The 21,238-nt window shown below is 48.0% G+C and overlaps 1 protein-coding gene across 5 annotated transcripts in view; it reads right to left on the bottom strand.

Moving 5' to 3' along the window:
* DCDC2C (doublecortin domain containing 2C) overlaps positions 1-21,238 on the bottom strand; it is a 139,958-nt gene that overhangs the window by 107,965 nt on the left and 10,755 nt on the right. For all 5 annotated transcript variants that reach the window (XM_032172119.2, XM_058426792.1, XM_058426793.1 and 2 more), the window contains exon 3: positions 6,735-6,811. In XM_032172119.2, coding sequence (XP_032028010.1) covers positions 6,735-6,811 — 77 coding nt within the window. The remainder of the gene's footprint in view (positions 1-6,734; positions 6,812-21,238) is intronic.

The following is a 21,238-nucleotide window of genomic DNA, read 5'->3' as shown; positions in this document are numbered from 1 at the left end:
AAACCAAATCCCCAATGTAAAAGCATTAAGAGGTGAGGCCTTTAAAAGTTGATTTGATCACAAGGGGGCTTAGGTTCATGAATGGGATTAGTGTCCTTATAAAAGAGGCCTCAGGGAGCTTGTCTGCCCCATCCATCATGTGAGGACCCAGCAAGAAGGCACATCTATGCAGCAGAGAGCACCCCTCGCCAGACGCCAAACCCGCTGGCACCTCAATCTCGGACTTCTCAGCCTCCAGAACTGTGGGCAAAAAATTTCTATTGTTTATAAATTACCCCGTCTCGCGTATTTTGTTATAGCAACCCAAACAGACACCTCCCTTGAAGGAAACAACTTCTTCAAGATGCCTCCCAAGGAAATAACACAAGAGATCCACATGGCCCACCCAAGTCTGTCACCAGAGTCATGGTATGTGGTTTACACCTGACTCATCCCAAAAAGGTACAAATGCAGGACTACTGGACAAATAATGGCTTGAAACCTTTAGCTTTTATCTGGACCAAGCAGTTGCCCCTCACTTCATCTGCCAGAAACGTACCCCTAAGAAAATTCTAAACACGGGCTGAGGAAGGGGAACAGCTTACCCTGGACCCTTCCTTCACTGACAAATATGCTGTATCCAATTACCAGAGGCCCAGCGCCAATACATGCCCAATATGTCCCCACACTGATCTGCATGTCTTCTAAATGGTTAGAGGTTTTTCCACTGCCAAAATGTCTCCACGATGTCAGCTGCCAACATTTTCCTGGAAGTAATCTATCCCACTTGGGGTATCCCCTCTATAATTTCTAAGAAAGATCACATTTCACTAGCAAAATTACACAAGCAATTATAAATACAACACATTAGTCGAAGACTCCATTGCCATTACAGCCACTTAGGAAGAGCCCACATGTCCAAAGTCCAATCTGGCTAAGCTGTCTGAAGAACTGGGTTGTCTATGGCATGGGTGTTACCCATCCTTCTTATGACTCCCAGATCCTCACCCCATCCTCCTCAGAAATGGTCCCCCTTTGAAAGCACTACAGGAAGACCATGAGAATGCCCTACACCTCCTGGCTAACAAGAGATTCCAATTTAACACAGTCTGACATCCTCAGACACTGTCGGGAGTTAATTAAATACACACAGTCCTACAATCAACAAATCAAGGCCACCTTTCCCCTCAAACTCCTGGATCAGCCTTTACACAGTTTGAAAGCATGAGATCTGGTATTTTGGAAATGCCACCATCGGGAAACTAACCTTGAACCTCACACAAGAAAGGCCTTGTGCTGTTTTGTTCCTTGCTGTCAAATTACAAAGTGTTCAACCTTTGTCCATGTCTCATGGCTAAAAATATATATATATATGTATAAGGATGATTCTGACTGGAAAGCACCCCAACCAGAGATCTCAAACCACAGTTCTATTGACAGCCTCGGGCAGCAGATGACAGCAGAGGCAGGCGACTGTCTCAACAACCGTGGAACAAGCGGGTGATGCCATGACATGGTTGGCTTCTCTCCAAGATCATGGAACAAGAGCCCACAGATTCTCCTGCCTTTTCACACTGCCCAACAGACTAAATCTTCTCCCACGATTCCCGTATCTTCCTCCCAATTGCATCAACTACTCCTCGGTCCCCCGAAGCACATCCAGCCTCCCACTGGGCCCTCCCTGGTTCCCTCCATCTCGATCTGCCTGCATCTCCCCAGCGCGGCCATCACTCCCTCCTCCTCTCGGCTCACCAAGCAGCAGATGAGACCAACAGGTGAATTCCCGGATTCGCACTCACCGCCCCCACCCTACTCAGTCCTGAAACTGAGGCCCCCTTCATGACGGCTTCATCATACTCACAGATATGGTCCTGACAGGAATCATCCCATACACACAACCAGAGCAGTCCCCTTCTGAAGCGGCACCAAACTGTAACTTCAAGGCCCCCAAGACTGGGACTATGACACGGCCTCGTGAGCTCAGGAACACCACAGTTCACGGGAATCAGTCTAATAGACATAGCCTGTCTGTGGGACACAGGGAGTCCTCCGTGTCCCTGCAGCAAGACACATTCTGTTCTCCTGAAACAGGAGCTCAGTGTAAGGGCCAAACTCCCTTTAGACATCATCTTCCTTCAACACCCCATGATGTCAACAACACAGGAAATTATTTGGCAAAGAAATCAGGCAAATGGAATTGCTGGTTAAACAGGATTAAAATGCCCAATCAGTGAGAAGATGATGGTTAAATGTTACATTTCTGCCTTGGGATCTACTCCCGGTTAGCCCTTCAAGCCTCTGTCACAACCAGTACAGGCAATGACCAACCCAATTATGCTCACAAGGGTCATTACTGTGTGTGTGGTCATAAGACATAAAAAGTGCTTCCAGCCAGTGGACAGGCTCCTGTCATGTGGCCAATGCCGACCTTCAAATGGCTAAATGTGACAAACTTCACAAAGCAGACTCAGAAATGTGAGTGCTGCCCCAGCTGCCGGTCCTGAGACTTGTGGACCAAGCACTCACGGACAGGAAGCCGTCTTAAGTGGGTTCTGGAAGGACCTGCTGCCTGGAGCCAGCCTGGTAGGGTGGTCTGTTCCTCCCACTGCACCCTCGCCTGTGGTGATGGATACGCTTTAAGGTTACAAAGGGGATCAGCAAAGCTAGCCCCCCCCCCCAGAACTGGAACATTCTGTCTCCTACTTAAGACAAGCTGCTGCATCATTAACCCCAGAAATGTCAGAACTTTGCAAATGACTCCACAAAACAGACTAGCCTCAGACTACTGACCGGAAACCAGGGAGGTGTTCGTGCACGAGTCAGTCCTCAGTGCCACCTGTTTGTAGACGACGCTCGAGAGGAAATTTGTCAAGAGACAGTCACAGCAAAGGCTCACACCCAAGACACAGCTTGTTGGAGGCCAAGAGAGTGAGGGCCGTGATCAACTCAGTATACCACTGGAGGAGATATGAGTAAGCAGCAAACTGTTTCTCAGAAATGCAGAATGTTGGCAAACTGACAAACTGCGTAGGCCACCCAGAAGGACTGCTGAGGGCAGTCACGACCCAGGCGCAAGTGTTTCTTATGATTAGGCATAATTGAAGCCTGTTAGTAATAATACGAACCTGTGATCAATTAAGCAGCTGCTCAATCGTTGTCTCCTTCTCCCTGCTCATTCTACCCAATAAATAGGAAGGGCTGTGGAAGCTCAGGGGGCTGCCTTTGCTCATTAGAAGCAGCGAGCTCTCTTCTTTCCCTGGTCCTTTCCTTAAAACAGTTCCTTTTGTTTTTGTTATTATTTCCACATTCGTCCCTTTGTTCAGTCATAATGATGGTCTCAAGCAGTAACAGTAGTAACTGCTGTAGGGACAGTCTCAAGTAGTAGCAGTGGCAGTTGGACATAAGAGCTAACACAGCTTACATCCTCCAGAAAAGCACTGACTTGGATCTCCCTTTAAATAATTTCCTCCACTTACTGGATGGTTTAGGGAGCTCCTTAAGGGACTCAGTTTCTTTATTTTTTTTAAGAGATGGGGTCTCACTATGTTGCCCAGGATTGTCTCAAACTCCTGGGCTCCGGTGATCCTTCTGCCTCAGTCTCCCAAAGTGCCATGATTACAGGCTCGAGCCACTGTGCCTGGCCCCTGGCTTCTTTGTATCCATCCCGACGGTCATGCCTTCATCTCCTGATGCATATCACCCTCGTGGGAGGGCTGTGCTCCTCGGCTCTCAGCTCCTCCTGAACGCACAGCAGCTGGAAGCAATGCCTGGACCCTTCTCCTCAAGTCTTCCTTATGACAGATGGTGGTTGTTCTACAAGGAATAGATCTGCTCGCCCTCATGAACAAGAAGAGGACTGAGTTTCGCAGAACTCTGGCCTGTGACAACTCTGTCCCAACTCCTGTGCTGAGATACAACCGAACTCTAGCATGTGTCCAGCAGCATCAAGCCACAGCCATAGGATGACCCCAGCCCCACCACTAAACACCCACCTGAGAAAACCCAGGGCTGCCAGGAATATTTACTGTTCGTCCCAGCCAACACCTGAGATAGGCCCCTGACCTCTCTTTCTTAGAGCATTGACAAATATGCATCTCTTGCAATGCAGACGCATTTCCCGCACTGAAGATCCCTCCCTTGAACTGCAAGCATCAGGCAGGACAGGGCCTGTCTCCCAGTCTCTGGCAGAGGACAGAATCCTAACTTCCAGAACTGCCAGCTTGCAGACCAGCTGCCTGGCCACCTTCACTGACCAACTCTTTGTACTTTTCCACTTCTCTGATTCTCATGAGGCCCCACTTGCTCCCATCTCTCATTCCCCCTTTAAAATGCCCAAATCACTACCACACAAATCAGAGTGGAACTCAGCTCTTTCCCCAACTATCAGTAGTTACTAAATAAAATCTGTTTTCACCGCTTTCACTAATGTCCAGCTGTGTCTATCTTTGACGTCAGTCTCGCAACGAGGGCCAGGGCCAATGGCCCCTTCTTCTCCAGTTCTGCCTGGCACGAACGTGCCTCCTCCCCACAGAGGAGGCCTGGGGTGGGCTCTTCTCTTCTCCCACTCCCTCTGGTCTCAGGCTCCCCGTAAAGGGCAGGGAGTCCCCAAGTAAAACCACTCCAGGGCCCAGACAACTTTTGCCAGCTCGCTTCTAAATAAACGACAAAAGATCTTTTAAACCCTTTTTCTCCCAAGGCTCATTCACTGACTCAGGGCGTTTTCCACGCCAGTGTAAGTGGAATGAGTGAGTGAATCCCTTCCTAAGTGACAAGGGACATGAGAGAGAACACCGGGCAAGAGAAGTGACCTCAGGCCACACAGCCCAGTCAGTGCCAGAACCAGGGCTTCAATCTGAGCCTCAACCTCCAAATCGGTGACTTCCAACCCATGCGCTCACCACCAGCTCAATCCCCCAGTGAGCCCGACGGGGGAGCCCCAGGCGCTCTCTCCAGCATCCGGCTGCTGCAGAACACAGCTCAACAAGCCAGTCCCTCCCTCGCCAACTCTCTTCTTGACCAGGAAGGGTCACAGCCCGCCCTTCTCTCCGGAGCATCTAAGCCTCTGAAAGCCGTCATAACTATTGTTTGTGTGTTTTTATAGTGACAAGGACTCCGAGGAACACAATCAGGTTTTGTGTGTGTGTGTGTGTGTGTGTGTGTGTGGTAGGAAGGACTCTGCACTCAGATGGATATTTGGGTCCATCTAGTGGAAATTCCAACACACCAAGACAAAGGATGGGCAAATGCTGCAAGAGTGCATTGGTTTCTCATTGAAAAGAATAATCATGTCTGTCAAATGAGTGAGGATCATTGACGGCCTGGGTCGCACACACAAAATGTGGCTTTAGGGATGGTGTTTTTGTCAAGAAGGACCCATAAACCAACGATGTTTCCTGAGGTTGCTGTACGTTCTGCAGGAAAGACATCACTAACAAAATTGAGAAACACTGTGTCTTATTATTTCAAAACAGCTCTTAGATACATGAAAAGTGGTGTGGAAAGATCTGTGTATTTAGGTGGCCCCCTTGCGGAAGCTTAAAGTAAGGGTTTTTAAAGAAATGGTCACTGACATTTTAAGGAAAAGCAGAAGGGGCCAAGTTTGGCGAATTCACGGTCACATTTCCTTCATCTTCCTCCTTCCCAGCCTGAGGATCTGCCGGGTGAATCAGGGAGTTTCCAGCCTCATGAGCCTCCAAGCCCTTGCCTCTCAGGACTGAGAGGGGACGTGGTAGAGGTGACTGGCTCACACAAGGCTGGGACCCCCACATGAAGAGCTCAGCATTCTCTGGAAACTTGCTAAAATTCCTTCCATTTAGACCAGAACGTGGTAAAACGGAAAGATGGTCCATGTCAGGGCTTTAATCACTAAAATACTAAAACATCCCAGTAGAAGGACAGGGGGAAGAGCTGCCATTCAGAGAACTGCTACGCTGTGACAAGCACTGTGGGGCTGGCTGCAAACATTCCTGAAGCTAACCCTCACCACCGTTGTGCTGCAGACATTCTCAGCCCTGTTTTCCACAGTGGGAGACAGCCTCAGCCTCAGAGCGAAGCAGCAGGCGCAGGTCCCAAGCTGATAAGACCAAAAGCCGGGATGTAAACCAACGTTTAGTTTAAGTCAAGTGTGCTGTCTTTTTCCAACCCCAAAAACATAATGCAGACGGATGCACACAGTGCTCACAACTATTCCCAGTGCCTCCCACTGAGCACCTCGGTGCCTGGCACTGCCAGCGGCATCCCAGGGCAGCGGCCAGTGAGGCGCTAATGTACTCTGTTCCTGTAGCAACACCTGACTTGGGTGTGCTGTAGACCACAAGGGCCTTTTGGTAGCAAGAGGTCAAGGGGTGGGGGAAACAGCTTTTAAATTTCCCTTCAACGTGCTGCAGCTGCAACTGCTACATTAAAAAAAAAAAATCAACACAAAACTTCAGAGCCTAAAACTAAGCTGTGTGTATGATGCTCTTATCTTCGCATCCCCAGGTGAACTGTTCTGCAAACAATGGCATGGAGAGTGGATTGATTTTCTTTTCCAAAATCAGTGCTCAAGTGGAGAAAGAAAAGGTGGCACATGAACAGCTGAGTCAGAGAGGAGGAGGTCTAGGAAAAAGAAATCGCCTGTCAGGGAGTGAGAGCACGAGGCGGGGGGCAGGGGGAGGGACAGAAAGGGGGTTGAGGGGCATTTGTCAGGACAGAAAGTATTGTTTTTGGGGCGCTATGGCACAGTTTGATTTTTTCACCCATAATATTGTACTCACTTTATATGTCGAGATATACGATGATATGTTTGCCACTTGGAAGGCACATTTATATCACAATGCACCACCGGTTTGATCTGAAAAAGGAAAAAGTAAGCCTGAGAATTCAGTTCAAATTAGCCAACACTCGTTAAATTCAACAGTGTGCGTGGCACTGCCCCAAAACATAAGAAAAGGGGGGAATCCCTTTGTCAATAGAACACCCAGGGGCGGGCCCAGGAGGGATACAGAGAAAGGCAGACCAGGTGCTGGGGGAGGAGAAGATCCCAGCAAGTGCAGCGCGAGGTGGTCTGGGTCTGAGGGCTCTGCACTGCACATGGAGGGAAGTGCAGGGTGCGGGGGCCGGGCTGACAGGCAAAGGTGCCACCAAAGGCTGTGCGTCCATGCTAGGGAGGCTCCCCATGGTCCCCAAGAAGCATGCGTCAATGGCCTACTATGCCGAGGAGCTTTGCTGGCCAAGTTATGGGGCCCCAATTATGGACATGTCGGTTCTGATTTCATTACAAGACTCCAGGCAGAATGTCCTGGCTGGGAGGTGGGAGCCTGTTTGCTGTGAATGCAGGCTGAGAGGCCAGGCCAACCCCTACGGCCTGGTGACAGCTTCAGTCTCAGGTCCACTGCGGATAAGACACAAAGGGGGAAAAGAACTACTGAGACCTGTCCCAGGTAAGCAAAGCCTGTCATCCTCACGGCCCTACTGTTTAAGAATGTGCAGAAAAGCAAATGGGGAGAGCACTGATTGGGAAGGGATGTTAACCCCCAACCCTGTGCCGAGTGACAGGGTCCTGGCCCCACCCACAAGGCTGAGACTCACCGAGGACACCCCAGCACCTCAGGCCTGGCCTTCCTCTGAAGAGCTGCTCCCCTGTCCGTGTTCTGTCTCTATATCCCCAGCCCACCAGGATAAGAAGCTTGGGGTCCCTTCACACCTCCCACCCCCGGTTTCCCCTGGATTGGGACCCCGTTTGCCACTGCACACACCTCCACTGCAGTCCCACTGCCTGGCTTACACCCCCCATCCCCAACGTCTCTCACTTGGACGATGGCGACATCCACTCAAGGGATCCTCGCCAGGGTCCCGCTCCGTCACCTCCCACGGACACCATCGTCTTCCTGACAACACCGCTGGGTGCAGTCTCCCTCCCAGATCCACCCAGCAGCCTCGTCACTCTCTGCTTGTCTCCTTCCAGGATCCACCTGGCCACCCTCATCACTCTCTGCTCATCTCCATCTGGGATCCACCTGGCCACCCTCATCACTCTCTGGCAGTCTCTCTCCGGGATCCACCTGGCAGCCTCCTCGCTCTCTGCTCATCTCCCTCTGGGATCCACCGGGCAGCTTCCTCCCTCTCTGCTCATCTCCCTCTGGGATCCACCGGGCAGCTTCCTCCCTCTCTGCTCATCTCCCTCTGGGATTCACCTGGCAGCCTCATCCCTCTCTGCGCCCTACACCCTCCATGTTATGCTCCTTCGGCCACCCTGGCCCCCAGCCAGTCCATGTGCTTCCTGGGGCCTCTGCTGCACAGCAAGGGCCTCTGCTCGAGCTCCCACAGCCTCTCCACCTCCAGGGCACACGTTCACTGCCCTTCCAAGGCCCAGCACTGGAAAGCCACCTCTAAGCTGACATCAGAATCGATCATCACCCCCCCCGGCACTAAGCCAAATTCATTTGGTGTCCTTCCTACTGCCTACTTCACACCCACCCAGGAAACTCCCAGCACAGACACCATGGCGCGGGCCCTACCTGCACCTCATCCCCCAGAAGGTCGGGTGGCCTGAACCTGTCAACAGGGCCTCCTTCCACACCTAAAGCTGCTAATCCACACCCTCCCCTCCAAGCTGCAGCCCCCTCTCCCTTCCCAACCCAGACCCAACTTAGCACAGAAGAGGTTCCAGCAGCTCAGCATCTGAGTCCACTGCCAACAAGTTCAGGTCGGGCAAACGTGTCCCTCCCTCACTTCCCAGCTCTGCCTTGGGACTCAGCTCTTGAACCTCACCTCTGCCAGGGGTCTGCTGCCTACCCACTTGCCCACACCAATGTCAGGCCAACAACTGGGGGGCTTTGCTCCCCGAGTAAGACACAGTGGTAATAACTCTTCCTGCCTGGCCCAGCAGGGAGGGTCCTCCTGGGGTCCTGCTCCTCGGCGCCCAGACCCCAGCCAGGTTTCACAACTCACGCACAAAACCACGAGACGAACCACTTAACCTATTAAGGAGCTCGAATACATCACCCCAAGTTGAGTAAATGTCATCTATGAAAGCGGCTTGGCCAAGAACAGCACCCAAGCCATGCACCCCAGATGCACAGTGAGAGAGAATGAGCTGCACACCTCATTAACAGAACTGCGTTTTAAAAGAGGAGAGGGGACAGGAGTTACTCTGGGTCTTCTGTCCCTGAAGGAGACCAGGGAGGTGTGTCTCATGGGGGCTTTGGGAGAAGGGTGAGAGGAACCAAGACAGCCACAGCCGCTGCAGAGAGGCCACTCTGGCACCTCCCTGGGATCCTACGATGCCTTTCTCAGAACAGAGAGCTGCCCGAGAGGCGGCGAGAACACAGTGAATCTCAGAAGCAGCCTGGCAGACGGGAAGACCCCAGGCTTTGGAATTGGTCAAATCTGAATTCGAATCCCAGCTCTACGTCTGACTGTCCATGTGGTCTGAAGAAGCAACTACACTTCTCTGAGCAGCAGCTGATTAATTTTTAGAATGGGGATCAACGTGCGTTACAGAGTTCTTATGAGAATAATATTGAGATAACAATGAGATAACATTTTATAAAAGACACCATGCAATACCTGTAACACAGTAATAAATATTCAGTTCAATAAATGAGAGTCCCCCCACACACACACAAACGCAAACACACACAAACACACAGAAACACAGAGAGAGACAGAGAAGGGGGAAGGGGGCTGTTCAGGCACCTCTATCTTGTTATGGCTCAAATAGAATTGCTGATTTTATCCATAGCCAGTGGATCAACCCAGGCTTCCCCATCTCAGAAAATGGTGCACACCAGCCCCATTTGTTCAACTACAAAATCTGGGAGGTGTTCTTGAGTCTTCTCATCCTTTATGCCATCTGTGCATCCATCAGCTCTACTTCAAAGCCACACCACGGACCCTTCACTCCTCACTGCCTCCACTGTCTCTCCCCTGCCCCGCGACAATCCTTCCCTCACAGCAAGCAAAGTAGCCTTTGTAAACACAAGTCAGAAGGCAGTGTGATGTCCCTCGGTGAGGCCCGCCTTGCTCTACCTAACCCTCACGCTGACCCTCGGGCCATGCAAGCTGGCACTGGCTGCCTCTCTGCCGTGTCTCTGCACCCCTCCCAGCCTCCCTGCTCTCTGGCCATGCTTGCATTCTTGCAGTTCCTGAAACACCAGCCCATTCCCACACAGGACCTGAGCCTGGAACATACTCACAGATCTTTGTCTGGTTTGCCCCCTACGTTAAGAAGTCACTTCGACGTCAGTTCCTCAGAGAGGCCCTCCCTGCCCAGTCACACACCTGCAGTTACTTTCATCCACGCACTTCATCCTGCCTCTGCTTTCTTGTTTGTGTATTTGCTTCCATCGTCCTTTGTGGAATGGAAGCTTCTGAGAGCAGGGACCCTGGTTGTCATGTTCAACCAAGTACCTCCAGTGCCTGAACAATGAGTGACCCCTAACAGGAATTCAATAACTATTTCATGAAGACAAATGAATAATGGATGAGTGAATGCTACCATGATTAGGGAAAAACAGCTCTGATGCTCTGAAAAGGATTCCAGGAAAAGAGGCGCCATGGAAGAAGGTGGAAAGCACACCTGCATCCATTCTACCCTATTATCATACTAGATATAAAATTATATACACCTGCATACTCATGGTAAAGAAACTGACGCCATGGGTACCAACAATGAGCATGAATTTACAGACCTAGATTGAAAACAAAACAACAGAAATTATCCTCTGCAAAATTCTATTAAAATACAGACACCCTAAGTACCAGCTTTCTGCTTCATTGCATAAAATTATGGAAACAATGAGCTAATTGCTCTTTTGAGGTGTTAATGATTCATTAACCCTGCTGTCACCTGCCTAATTAAATAACTCCAGCAATTAAATAATGTGATTCTGGACTTTTTTTCTCTGTACTTCATAAAATAATCTCCTGAACAATGTCAAGCATATGTATCTGATGGTGATGACAGCCTCATTCACACTTGTCAGAGCCAAAGACTCACACCACTCATCTGTACTGAGAGGCTGAAGGACGCCATGAGCTTTAGACCTCTTCAACCAAGGCAGTTCAACCAAATCTAAATTAAAGACGGAAGACTCAAAATGACCACAGGTGTATCTCCCCCAAGGAGCAACTACAGGTTACTGAATACCCACCGTGGATCAAGCATTGCAGTAGACTCCTTACCTGCATTCATACCTAACCCTCAACATAACCAGGCAAAATATCTAGGTAACAAAGAATCAGGGAGGTTATATCATCTTCCCAAGAACACACAGCTATTAAGTGTCCTGGCCGTGATAAGCCATCAAAAAACATTTTATTTTACTTTTTAGCAAAATGAGTCCTGAAATCCACACCCATGTAGCCTAGTACTCAGGAGCCTGTGCTTTGGATCACCCAGGATCCCAGTACTGGCTCTGCCACTTACTAGTTGTGTGGCCTTGATCAAGTTGTATAACCTCCCTGAGCCTCAGCTGCCTCCTGCACGCAATACTAATAGCAGTAGTGCACATCTCATAAAGTTGTTGCCTCCAAAGTGAGTAACACGAAATGAGATAATGCATTGTCAAGTACTTAGCAAATGACTGTAATGAGGATTCAGTTGATAACAGTGTATTAGTTTGTTTTAACACTGCTGATAAAGACATACCAGAGACTGGGCAATTTACAAAAGAAAGAAGTTTAATTGGACTTATAGTTCCACATGGCTGGGGAGGCCTCACAATCATGGTGGAAGGCAAGGAGGAGCAAGTCACATCTTACGTAGATGGCGACAGGCAAAGAGAGCTTGTGCAGGGCAACTCCCATTTTTTTTAAACCATCAGATCTCGTAAGACTCATTCACTATCACGAGAACAGCACAAGAAAGACCTGCCCCCATAATTCAATCCCTCCCACTGGGTTCCTCTCACAACACATGGGAATTGCGAGAGTTACAATTCAATTGTGGGAGTTCCTCCCATGGCACATGGGAACTGTGGAAGTTACAAGATGAGATTTGGGTGGGGACATAGCAAAACCATATCAAACAGCAATTATTGTGGCTTTGTTGTTTCATCTTGGGCTCCAAAGTCCCTGCTCTCTCCACCTCTCCAATGCTGCTCCAACTGTGCTCTGTGAACATCCCCATGGCCCCTTCCATGCAAAACATCCAACTAAAAGCCAGCGAGAATCTAGCATCGGGAAAGGACTTCACCACAGGAGGATCTCATATGAAGCAAATTGTTCTGATCAGCTCTCATATATTCAGCACCGTGCAGGATGAATTCACAGAGAAGGCTCTGCTGAACAACCCTGCAGCAGGTGCTTAGCCTGGGAGTCTAAAGAGACACACAACTGCCACCGTTCATGGAAACCTCAAGGGAAGTGCTGTGGTCTTTACATTTCTTGCCTCATTTTTCAGAAAAAAAGGTTGCACTGGATCACCCCAAGGTCACTTCCAAGTCCCATTCTGTGATGCTGTGAGTCAAAGAAACAATCAGCTTTACTATCTCCCCAAAATGTCAAGGAGCCTTACTAGGCTAGCCGTTCTGGAACAGTGATGTAAGGAGTGCTCAGACATCAGAAATCTCCTCCCACCAGCCCCTCACTACTTCCTGGAGAAATGTGGCAAACCTGGGCAAACAATGCCTTCCGCAACCCTGTCTCTGGTTTCACGTGGCACCATGGGCTCCCAAGCGAGAGAACAGGCAAGTATGGCTGAAACATGGTCAGGGGGATGGTACCTCTGCCTTCTTGGTCATGGTGATAATGAGGTTTTGTTTTCCATCTTTCAGAAAATGTTGCAATTCTTTTACTTTAAAAAAAAAATCGGGTTTTTTGATTGACTTCACTGATTTCATGTGCTTTGTAAAGTTCTGTCATCGTTTTAAAGGCTGGGATTTTGCCTCCTCTGGAAAGTTAGGAAGGAAGCAGGTGTCCCAGCTCACCAAGCCCTGCACCCCTAACTGGGATGCCCTCGCTGGGGAAGTCCATGTCTGAGTTCCTTTGATGTCCCTCTAGGATGATACCTGACTTGAATGATAATGGACCCTAAACGGAAGTTGCTGGAGCTAGCGGAGCTCTGCACCACACAAGCTAGCATCCCCATGCCTCTGATGAGAAGACTGGGGCTCAGAGAGCAGTGACTTCTCTGAAGTCAGCACAGCAGCACCCAGGAAGCTAAAGCCAAGAGCTCTGCTCCTGATCAAGGGTGTTTGCCCCCTCACTGCTCTTCTTACATGGAATGCAATTTGAAAATTTATATTTCAAATCTTATTTTTTCAGAATATATTTCTTTAAATTGAAAAATGCTTTCTCTTCTCTGTAGTATTTTGAATTACCAACGGCTCCTCATCCCTAAGTTTCTCTCCTCATCACCATCATCAGCACCCCAGCAACCTTAAGCCCCCTTCTCAAACAGGGGGGAGCGCACATGCAAAGCAATTAACCAACCAACAAGTATTCTTGAGTGAGCAACATTCAGAAGACACCCTTCGATTACTCCTTTTGTAAAAAGAAAAGAGTAACAAATGAGACCAACCACTCTTTCTGGCTTGATGTTAATCACCTACATTATCTGCACAGGCTTTAATGATAGCCACTACAAAGAAAATAACAGAAAAGGAAGAAAAGGGGAAGATTAAGACTATCAGAGTGATGAGCAGACAAAACCAAGAATAGAAGAGGTATGGTGAGTGCAGGGGCGTGCAACATACACTTGATCAGTACAAATGTTCCCAAAGTTAATTGCTCCTTTCTGCCGGTGGTTGGATCATATACTTACAACAGAAGAGCAAAGCTGCTGACAGATGTTGACCTATGGATAGGGAAGAGATACTGATGACAGCTTCTGTGCCCAGCCTAGGAAGAGAAAGACGGTCTATGGAGGAGTTAGCAGGGAGGTGAGAAGGGAGGAAGTGAGACACAGTAGGAGCAGCCAATCCACCGTCTGAAAGTCTCTTCCCTCTGAGTCTGACACTGAAAATGAAATCTCCAACACTGGTTGCTCTTTGGGCCGAGACGCTGTCTCCAAAATGCCTCGGACGAAAATGCAGAGAAAGGAAGTTAGATGTCTGTCAACACAGCAGCAGGGCTCATGCACGAAGGCCTGAGCCCTGGGAAGGAAGGGCATCTGGAGGAAAAGGACATTCCAAAGAGAAAGGGGAGAGAGTGTTGGAGGGAGAGAAGAGATTCCCCAAAGAGACGCACGCCTCCCTACACAACAGGAAGAATAAAAACTAGAACAGACACAATGAAATAGAAAACGGGGAAAACAACAGAGAAAAACAATAAGCCAAAAGCTGGCTCTTTGAGAAGTTCAATAAAATTAATAAGCCTGTAGAGGGACATATAGGAAAAATAGAGAGAAGATACAAATAATATCAGGAATGAGAGAGGCAACATCACTTCAGAGTCTACAGATATTAATAGAATAAGAGAATGTTATAAACAACTTCATGCCAATAGATTCAACAACTTAAACAAAATGAATAAATTAAAAGACAAAAACTAGCAAAGTTTACTCAAGAAGAAATAACCTGAAGAGCCCTATATTTACTAAAGAGTTGAAATTGTAGTTCAAACTCTTCACACAAAGACAACTCTAGGCCCAGATAGCTCCACTGGTAAATTCCATCAAACACTTAAGGAAGAAACAATACCAATTCTAGACAAGCTCTTCCAAATACCTTTCCACCAAGACAAGTGCAGGTCTGGACGGCATCACTAATAAATTCTACCAAATATTTAAGGAAGAAATGACACCAAAACCAGAGAAAGACATTACAAGAAGAAAAAAACTACAAACCAACATCCCTCTAGGAACATAGATACAAAATTTCTAAACAAAATTTTAGCAAATAAAATTCAACAAATATAAAAAGGATACTCTATGATCAAGTGGGGTTTGCCCCAGGAATGCAAGGTTGGCTCCATGTTTGAAAATCAATTCATGTAATTCATAATATTAACAAACTAAAAATGGGAAATCATCTGATCATCTCAGCAGACACACAGAATGTCCTGCCCAGTCCAATTTAAATCCTAATCCTACATTCCATTGGGAGTTTCTCCCCTTAGCTCAAGCCTGACCCAGCTGCACGTGGGAAGGGTGCATGGTTAGTTCATTGTTTCACAGTATTTTACTCTGCCTTCGACCTCCTCCTCATCTTGGCATCAGAACAAGGGAGTGTCTAATACAACTGGAGCTACTGTCATCTGACCTCCTATGTCCTCTTCCTTGGCAGGTGTCCAAATGTGGCTCTTTGGGGAGGCAGGGAGGGTGCAGGCTTTAGTGAGTTCCTCTGAAAACCTCACAGAGACTCCATGCTAGACTGTTCCTGATGCAGAATGTTTCTGATACCTTCCGCAGCTGACTCTTGCTTCAAACCACAACCCTTTGCTACATCCCCACAGACCTTTACCATGGCTGGCAATGATTCTTAAACAACTCAAGTCTGGCCACCTTCTAAGGCATCCACTTGCCTCCCAAGGAAAAGCACACACCTTTGCCACACCAGCTCCCCAGAGGGGACAAGTGCAGTTTCCATAGCTGCTGCCTCCCTATGCCGTCTTCACAGGCAACACAGAGCCCACCATCCTTCAGGTGCTTTCAGGATGATGGAAGCAGGTGCCACCTCCACACTCACCTGCAAACCCAAACCCCTGGCACACGGGCTGGGTCATCCCAAGCACACCCTCACCCTCTCAAGAGGTGCTTTACCCTGCAGCATCTGACCTTGTCCCTCCTGCAGCATCCCAGCGCTCTGAGCTATCCTCTGGAGCCTCACTTCTGATTTGAAGGAGCATGAGGCACCCACAGGGAGGAGAGAGAAAATGCCACAGCATTCACTACTCTCTATAGTTTCTTCATTCAATAAACTTACTAACTTACAGTCCTTATATAAGGTTTAAGGGTGATGTGGGGGGCCGGTTTGGTACCTGAAGCCTCTCTCACGTTTTTACACCTGACACTTTAGAACATGGGGAGTGTCCACCAACATTCCAAGACATCAGGCAAAGCCCCATCCAACCCCCTGTGGGATGGGCTCTAGAGGCAGGGGGATGCCTGACACGGCTGCCCCATCCCCATTATCATGACCTCCAACCCACATCAACTCTAATCTTCACTGTGACCCTTCAGCGTACTAGAAGAGGCAGGAAAGAGAAAGACGGCAGCTCCAGCTCGGAATGAGGAAGCAGAATTACACCCAATGTGGACAGCCAGAGGCTTGGGAGGCAGTGGGAAAGAGCCCCTGGAAAATGAAAACAGCTGGCCAGGCACGGTGGCTCGCGCCTGTAATCCCAGCACTTTGGGAGGCCGAGGCAGGCAGATCACAAGATCAGAAGACTGAGAACATTCTGGCTAACATGGTGAAACACCATCTCTACTGAAAATACAAAAAAATAGCTGGGCGTGGTGGCGGGCACCTGTAGTCCCAGCTACTCGGGAGGGTGAGGCAGGAGAATGGCATGAACCCGGGAGGCAGAGCTTGCAGTGAGCCAAGATCACACCACTGGACTCCAGCCTGGGTGAAAGAGCAAGCCTACGTCCCAAAAAAAAAAAAAAAAGAAAGAAAACAGCTGCACCAAGCCTGCAGGATTTTGTAAGGCACTAAGATAGTGAGAGGTGAAGCCAGCTAGACTTCCTGGGTCAAGTGGGGACTTGGAGAACTTTTCTGTCTTACAAGATGCTTGTAAAACACACCAATCAGTGCTCTGTAGCTAGCAAAAGGATTGTAAAACACACCAATCAGTGCTCTGTAGCTAGCAAGAGGCTTGTAAAATGCACCAGTCAGTAATCTGTAGCTAGCAAGAGGATTATAAAACTCTTCAAGTCCGTGCCACCTTTAAGTAACACTTACTGCAAAGGTCCGTGGCTTCATTTTTGAAGTCAGCGAGACCACGAACCCACCGGCAGGAACCAACTCCGGACACAACAGGAAAAGCCTCCACCCAGCACGGAGCTTGTTTGAGAGTGGATGCTCGGTGAGGGTCTGCTCATTTCCAGTGTTAACTGCATGGCGATGAAAACTGACCCCCATCTTTCCTATGCTGCCCCCTAGTCCACAAAGCCCTGGACTTTCTCAGAGAGCAACAGCCAAGCATGTCCCAGAGCTGAACACAGGCGAGGTTCACTCTTTGAGACCAACCTGGGGTCTGACCACATGAATCTCATTGATAGAAACAGCCACACACCTGATTTATGTATCATGCACCCACAGAGGCACTCCCTGCTAAAAAATATAAGGAGAACTGACTCTCTCCACGCCTCCAAAATTGCTGACTCTAAGAGCCAGAGAAGCCGTCCCATAGAATCAGACAGCCAGACGGTTTGTGACCAGCCTGTGGTTGGCCTGGTCAGCCCCACTCAGAAGCAAGGCCTCATCTAGGCCAATCCACAGAAGAACCAAGGAGAGGAGAATACCTGCCCCTAAGATCCTGCCAGCCACCAGACTTCCTATAAGTACTCAATCACTGCTTCATTCATTTATTCAAGACCTATTCATAGAGGACCCGCCTCTGATGGTAGGAACCGTGCTGAGTTAGAATGCACTGGTGGAAAAGACCAACACTACTCCTGGCCTCAGAAGTCTGGGAGCACAAAGGGACACAGACAAGTCAACAAGCAATTACAGCGCCAGGTGCCAGGGGCTCTGCTGAGGCCAGCATGGGTGCCATGAAAGCACGGCAGAGGAACATCTGACCCTCACTGGGGAGAAAGGAGGCCTCCTGGAGGAAGAGGCCATTAGGTTGAGACCTGAATTATAAGCAGAAAACAGTCAGTTGAGTTAAACAGGGCAGGAGAAACAGCATGCACAAAACCCTGGCTTGAGGATAGGCGCATGAAGAAGCCTTTGGGAAACTGAAAATCCATCAAGGACTGGATCCCAGACACAGAGGGAGGAGGGGTGAGAGGCGAGACTGGAGAAGAACGAAGGGGCCAGATCAAGAAGGGCCTTAAACGTCACGGTAAGTAGTGCAGACTTCACCTCCCTGGAGCCAACAGGAGTGCCTTAATGTATGTGAACAAGGGGAGTGACGTGATCACACGGGAAAGGGACAAGGTTGGAAGCAAGGAGACCAAGAGAAGGCACGGAACTCCTTCCGGGTGACCAAACTTGGCAGGCTCAACAAGGCTAGGAACAGCCAAGATGACAGCAGGTGAGCTGACTTGAGAGATGATCAGGAGGTGGGATGGGTGGGCAGGGAGGGACTGGGGGTGTTGCTGGGAGAGTGCAGGGTTGAGAAAAATGCCCAGGTTTCTGGTTTTAGGAGCTGGGTGGACAGTTCCATCTTCTGGAATAAGAAACACAAAACAACAATTGGGTTTAGAGTCAGAGGCCAATGAGTTCAAACTTGGACATGCTGAGTTTGAGATGTCTTTGGGACATCCAAGTGACAGTGGCCTAGAGATGTGGGTCCTGACTTTGAGAGAGACCTGGGGGTCTTTGGCACATGGATGATTATGGAAGTAATGGAGAGAATGGAGTGGGGGTGGCCTGAACGAGACGAGAAAATGAATTGGAGAACACCCTACAAAACAGCAGTGTTCAAAAGACAGACAATGATAATAGTCCCACAAGTAAAAGAAAAAACAGTCATAGAAAATGAGAAGAGAAGAGCTTCAGAAGAGAAGGAAAGAAATCATTTTCTTTCCTGAGAAAGAGGACCACCTCACGCCTATCAGCAGGGCTATGACCAACAAGGCCCAAATGTCCATCACCTGGTGGATGGGTAAACAAAACATGGTGGAGCCACACAATAGAATGGAATTCAGCCTTAGGAAGGAACAAAGCCCTGACACACGCTACAACGTGGATGAACCTTGAAAATATTATGCTAAGAGAAACCACATGCAAAAGGCCACATGTTGTCTGAGCCTATTTATATAAAATGTCCAGAATAGGCAGGTCCTATAGAGACAGCAATTATTATTCTTCATAGTATCTTCCTCACCCACCCAAGGCCATTTCTCGAGTAATCCTCCCTATTTTGTCCTACATCATCAATTATCCCTCTGCAATGGCTACTCCCATCAGCAGGTATATGATGTCACTTCTTAGAAAAACTCTTTTCGCTCTGTTTCCCCCTCCAGTTACCTCTGCATTTCTCTCCTTCCTTTAGAGCAAAACTCATTTAAAGAGCAGTTTGTATCTCCCATCTCTCTTCTATTCTTTTCTGCCCACAACCTCCATATTACTAAATCCAATGGTCCCATCTCAGTCTTCATCTCCCTTGTCTGGTCAGCATCTCAATCTTCATCTCCCTTGTCTGGTCAGCATCTCAATCTTCATCTTCCTTGTCTGGTCAGCAGCGTTAGACACAGATGGCCCACCCTGTCTCTCATCACCCAGCATCCTGCACTCACCTGGACTTTCTCCAGCCCTCTCTGCTCCTTCTCACCTCCCTGCCCTCTAAGCACTCCAGGACCCTGTCCTCGGAACTCCCTTTGTTCTGCCCACACTGACTCCCAGCATGAATTCATAATCACCAACACCACCACAATGATCTAAATCCCCACTGTCCCTCGCCTGGATCACTGCAGCAGCCTCCTAACTCATGGCTATCAACATGCCACCCAAACACTCTTGCTCAAAGTCCATGTCACTCCCTGAACACAGGCCAGTGTCCTTTGCACCATCGGTTCTCTCTCTCAGCATGCTTTTGCCCAAGACATCTAAATAGGCAGTTCCCTCACTTCTTTGAGTCTGAACTCAAAAATCACCTCCTCACTGAAGACCACCTGGTCATCCTATCTAAAATCAAACAGCCCCCAGCATGACATTTCATATCCCCCACATACTCTATACTGTATGGATTTTGCTTATTGTCTGTCTCACCACCTGAAATGCAAGCTCCTTGAGGGCAGGGATGTTTGTCCTTTTTGTACAACTGCTTCAAATAGTACCTGGTACATAACCAGTGCTCAAGAAGTATTTAGTGAAAAAACCATTGGGCTTAGTGGACATACACATATTATTTGGTTTTGTGTTGCTGCTCTGGCGTAATCAGCCACAGGAAAGCAAACACTTCCAAACACACAAGCATTAGGATTAAATTGGATGGATGGATGGATGGATGGATGGATGGATGGATGGATGGAGGGATGGATGGATTGAAAGTTTAGGATGTTGTGATGAGCAGAATACATGCATAATTACATTTAACCCCTATTTCTTAGATACAGCCATACCCATTAACTGAGCATCAGAGAAGTTAATTTATCCAAATGACAGAGCCCATGATATTTCCACAAGGCTACGGCACCAGCATGGCAATGTGTCAGGAAAATTAAGGATAACACACAGTGTTTGGGAGGGGCGGGAAACATCCAGTCTCACAATGGGCACAGATTTAACTTGGTATAATCTCTCAGGAGAGCAGTTTAGTAGGACATATAAAAAGGTTCTCTAAATGTCAAGCAAAAGAAGGCTGGTTTTAAAAACATCTCTTAATGCAACATTGTAAATCCACTAAAAAGTATTACAGGAATATATTTCTTGACATGTAGAGATTTCATGATACATCATTAAATAGAAAAGAGTTTTGAAAAAAACGTAGATTATGCTCCCATTTTGCTTAAATATATTTATAAAGCTAGGAGTATATACATGTATGTAGGTATATGTGTACATGTCAAAAGCATATGGAAAAACAGTGGTTAATCTCTGAATGATAGGATTATGAATATGTTTTTCTTTTAAATTACATATATTTTCTCATTTTTCTACAATGAGCATGAATTATAGGGTACTTTTTTAAAAATGGAAGCAGAAGCTTCCAAATGTGTTCCTGACAGGTCAACAGCAAACAGCAAACAGTGGTCTCGCCACTGGCAAGATCACTAAGAAATATAGTGGAAGTGAGTATCGGTTCAGCCAGCCCAAAGTACTGCAGCCTAAGCGTGAGTCACCTGGACAAAGTTAAATTTTATTCTCCAGGCTTTTCAGTAAGGCAGGAAGTCATGTAAAACACTTCGTTAAAATGTATATTAAGAAATTAACTTTAAAACATCCTTTGTTAGATTCATCAGTAGCTTCAATGATCTAAAAAATTCAACTCAGCAAATCACACCCTTCTCTTCCATGACAAAAATGTGGTCTAAATGAATGGTACACTTGTTTAGTCCAGGATAGGCCCACTGAAAGAGCAGAATTGAAACAGATCCTTCATGGGGGAAAAAAAAACATTGAATTGGGATTCATCTGTTCCTGGTAAATCTGCCTAAATCTCTACAACTTGAGATTACAAACCGGAAATCTCAATGTTGTACTATAATAGAAGTCCTTCCATT

This window comes from Hylobates moloch, unplaced genomic scaffold (genome assembly GCF_009828535.3).
Source record: "Hylobates moloch isolate HMO894 unplaced genomic scaffold, HMol_V3 SCAFFOLD_13, whole genome shotgun sequence".
NCBI classification, from domain to species: domain Eukaryota; kingdom Metazoa; phylum Chordata; class Mammalia; order Primates; family Hylobatidae; genus Hylobates; species Hylobates moloch.
This window is presented reverse-complemented; position numbering and strand designations above follow the sequence as displayed.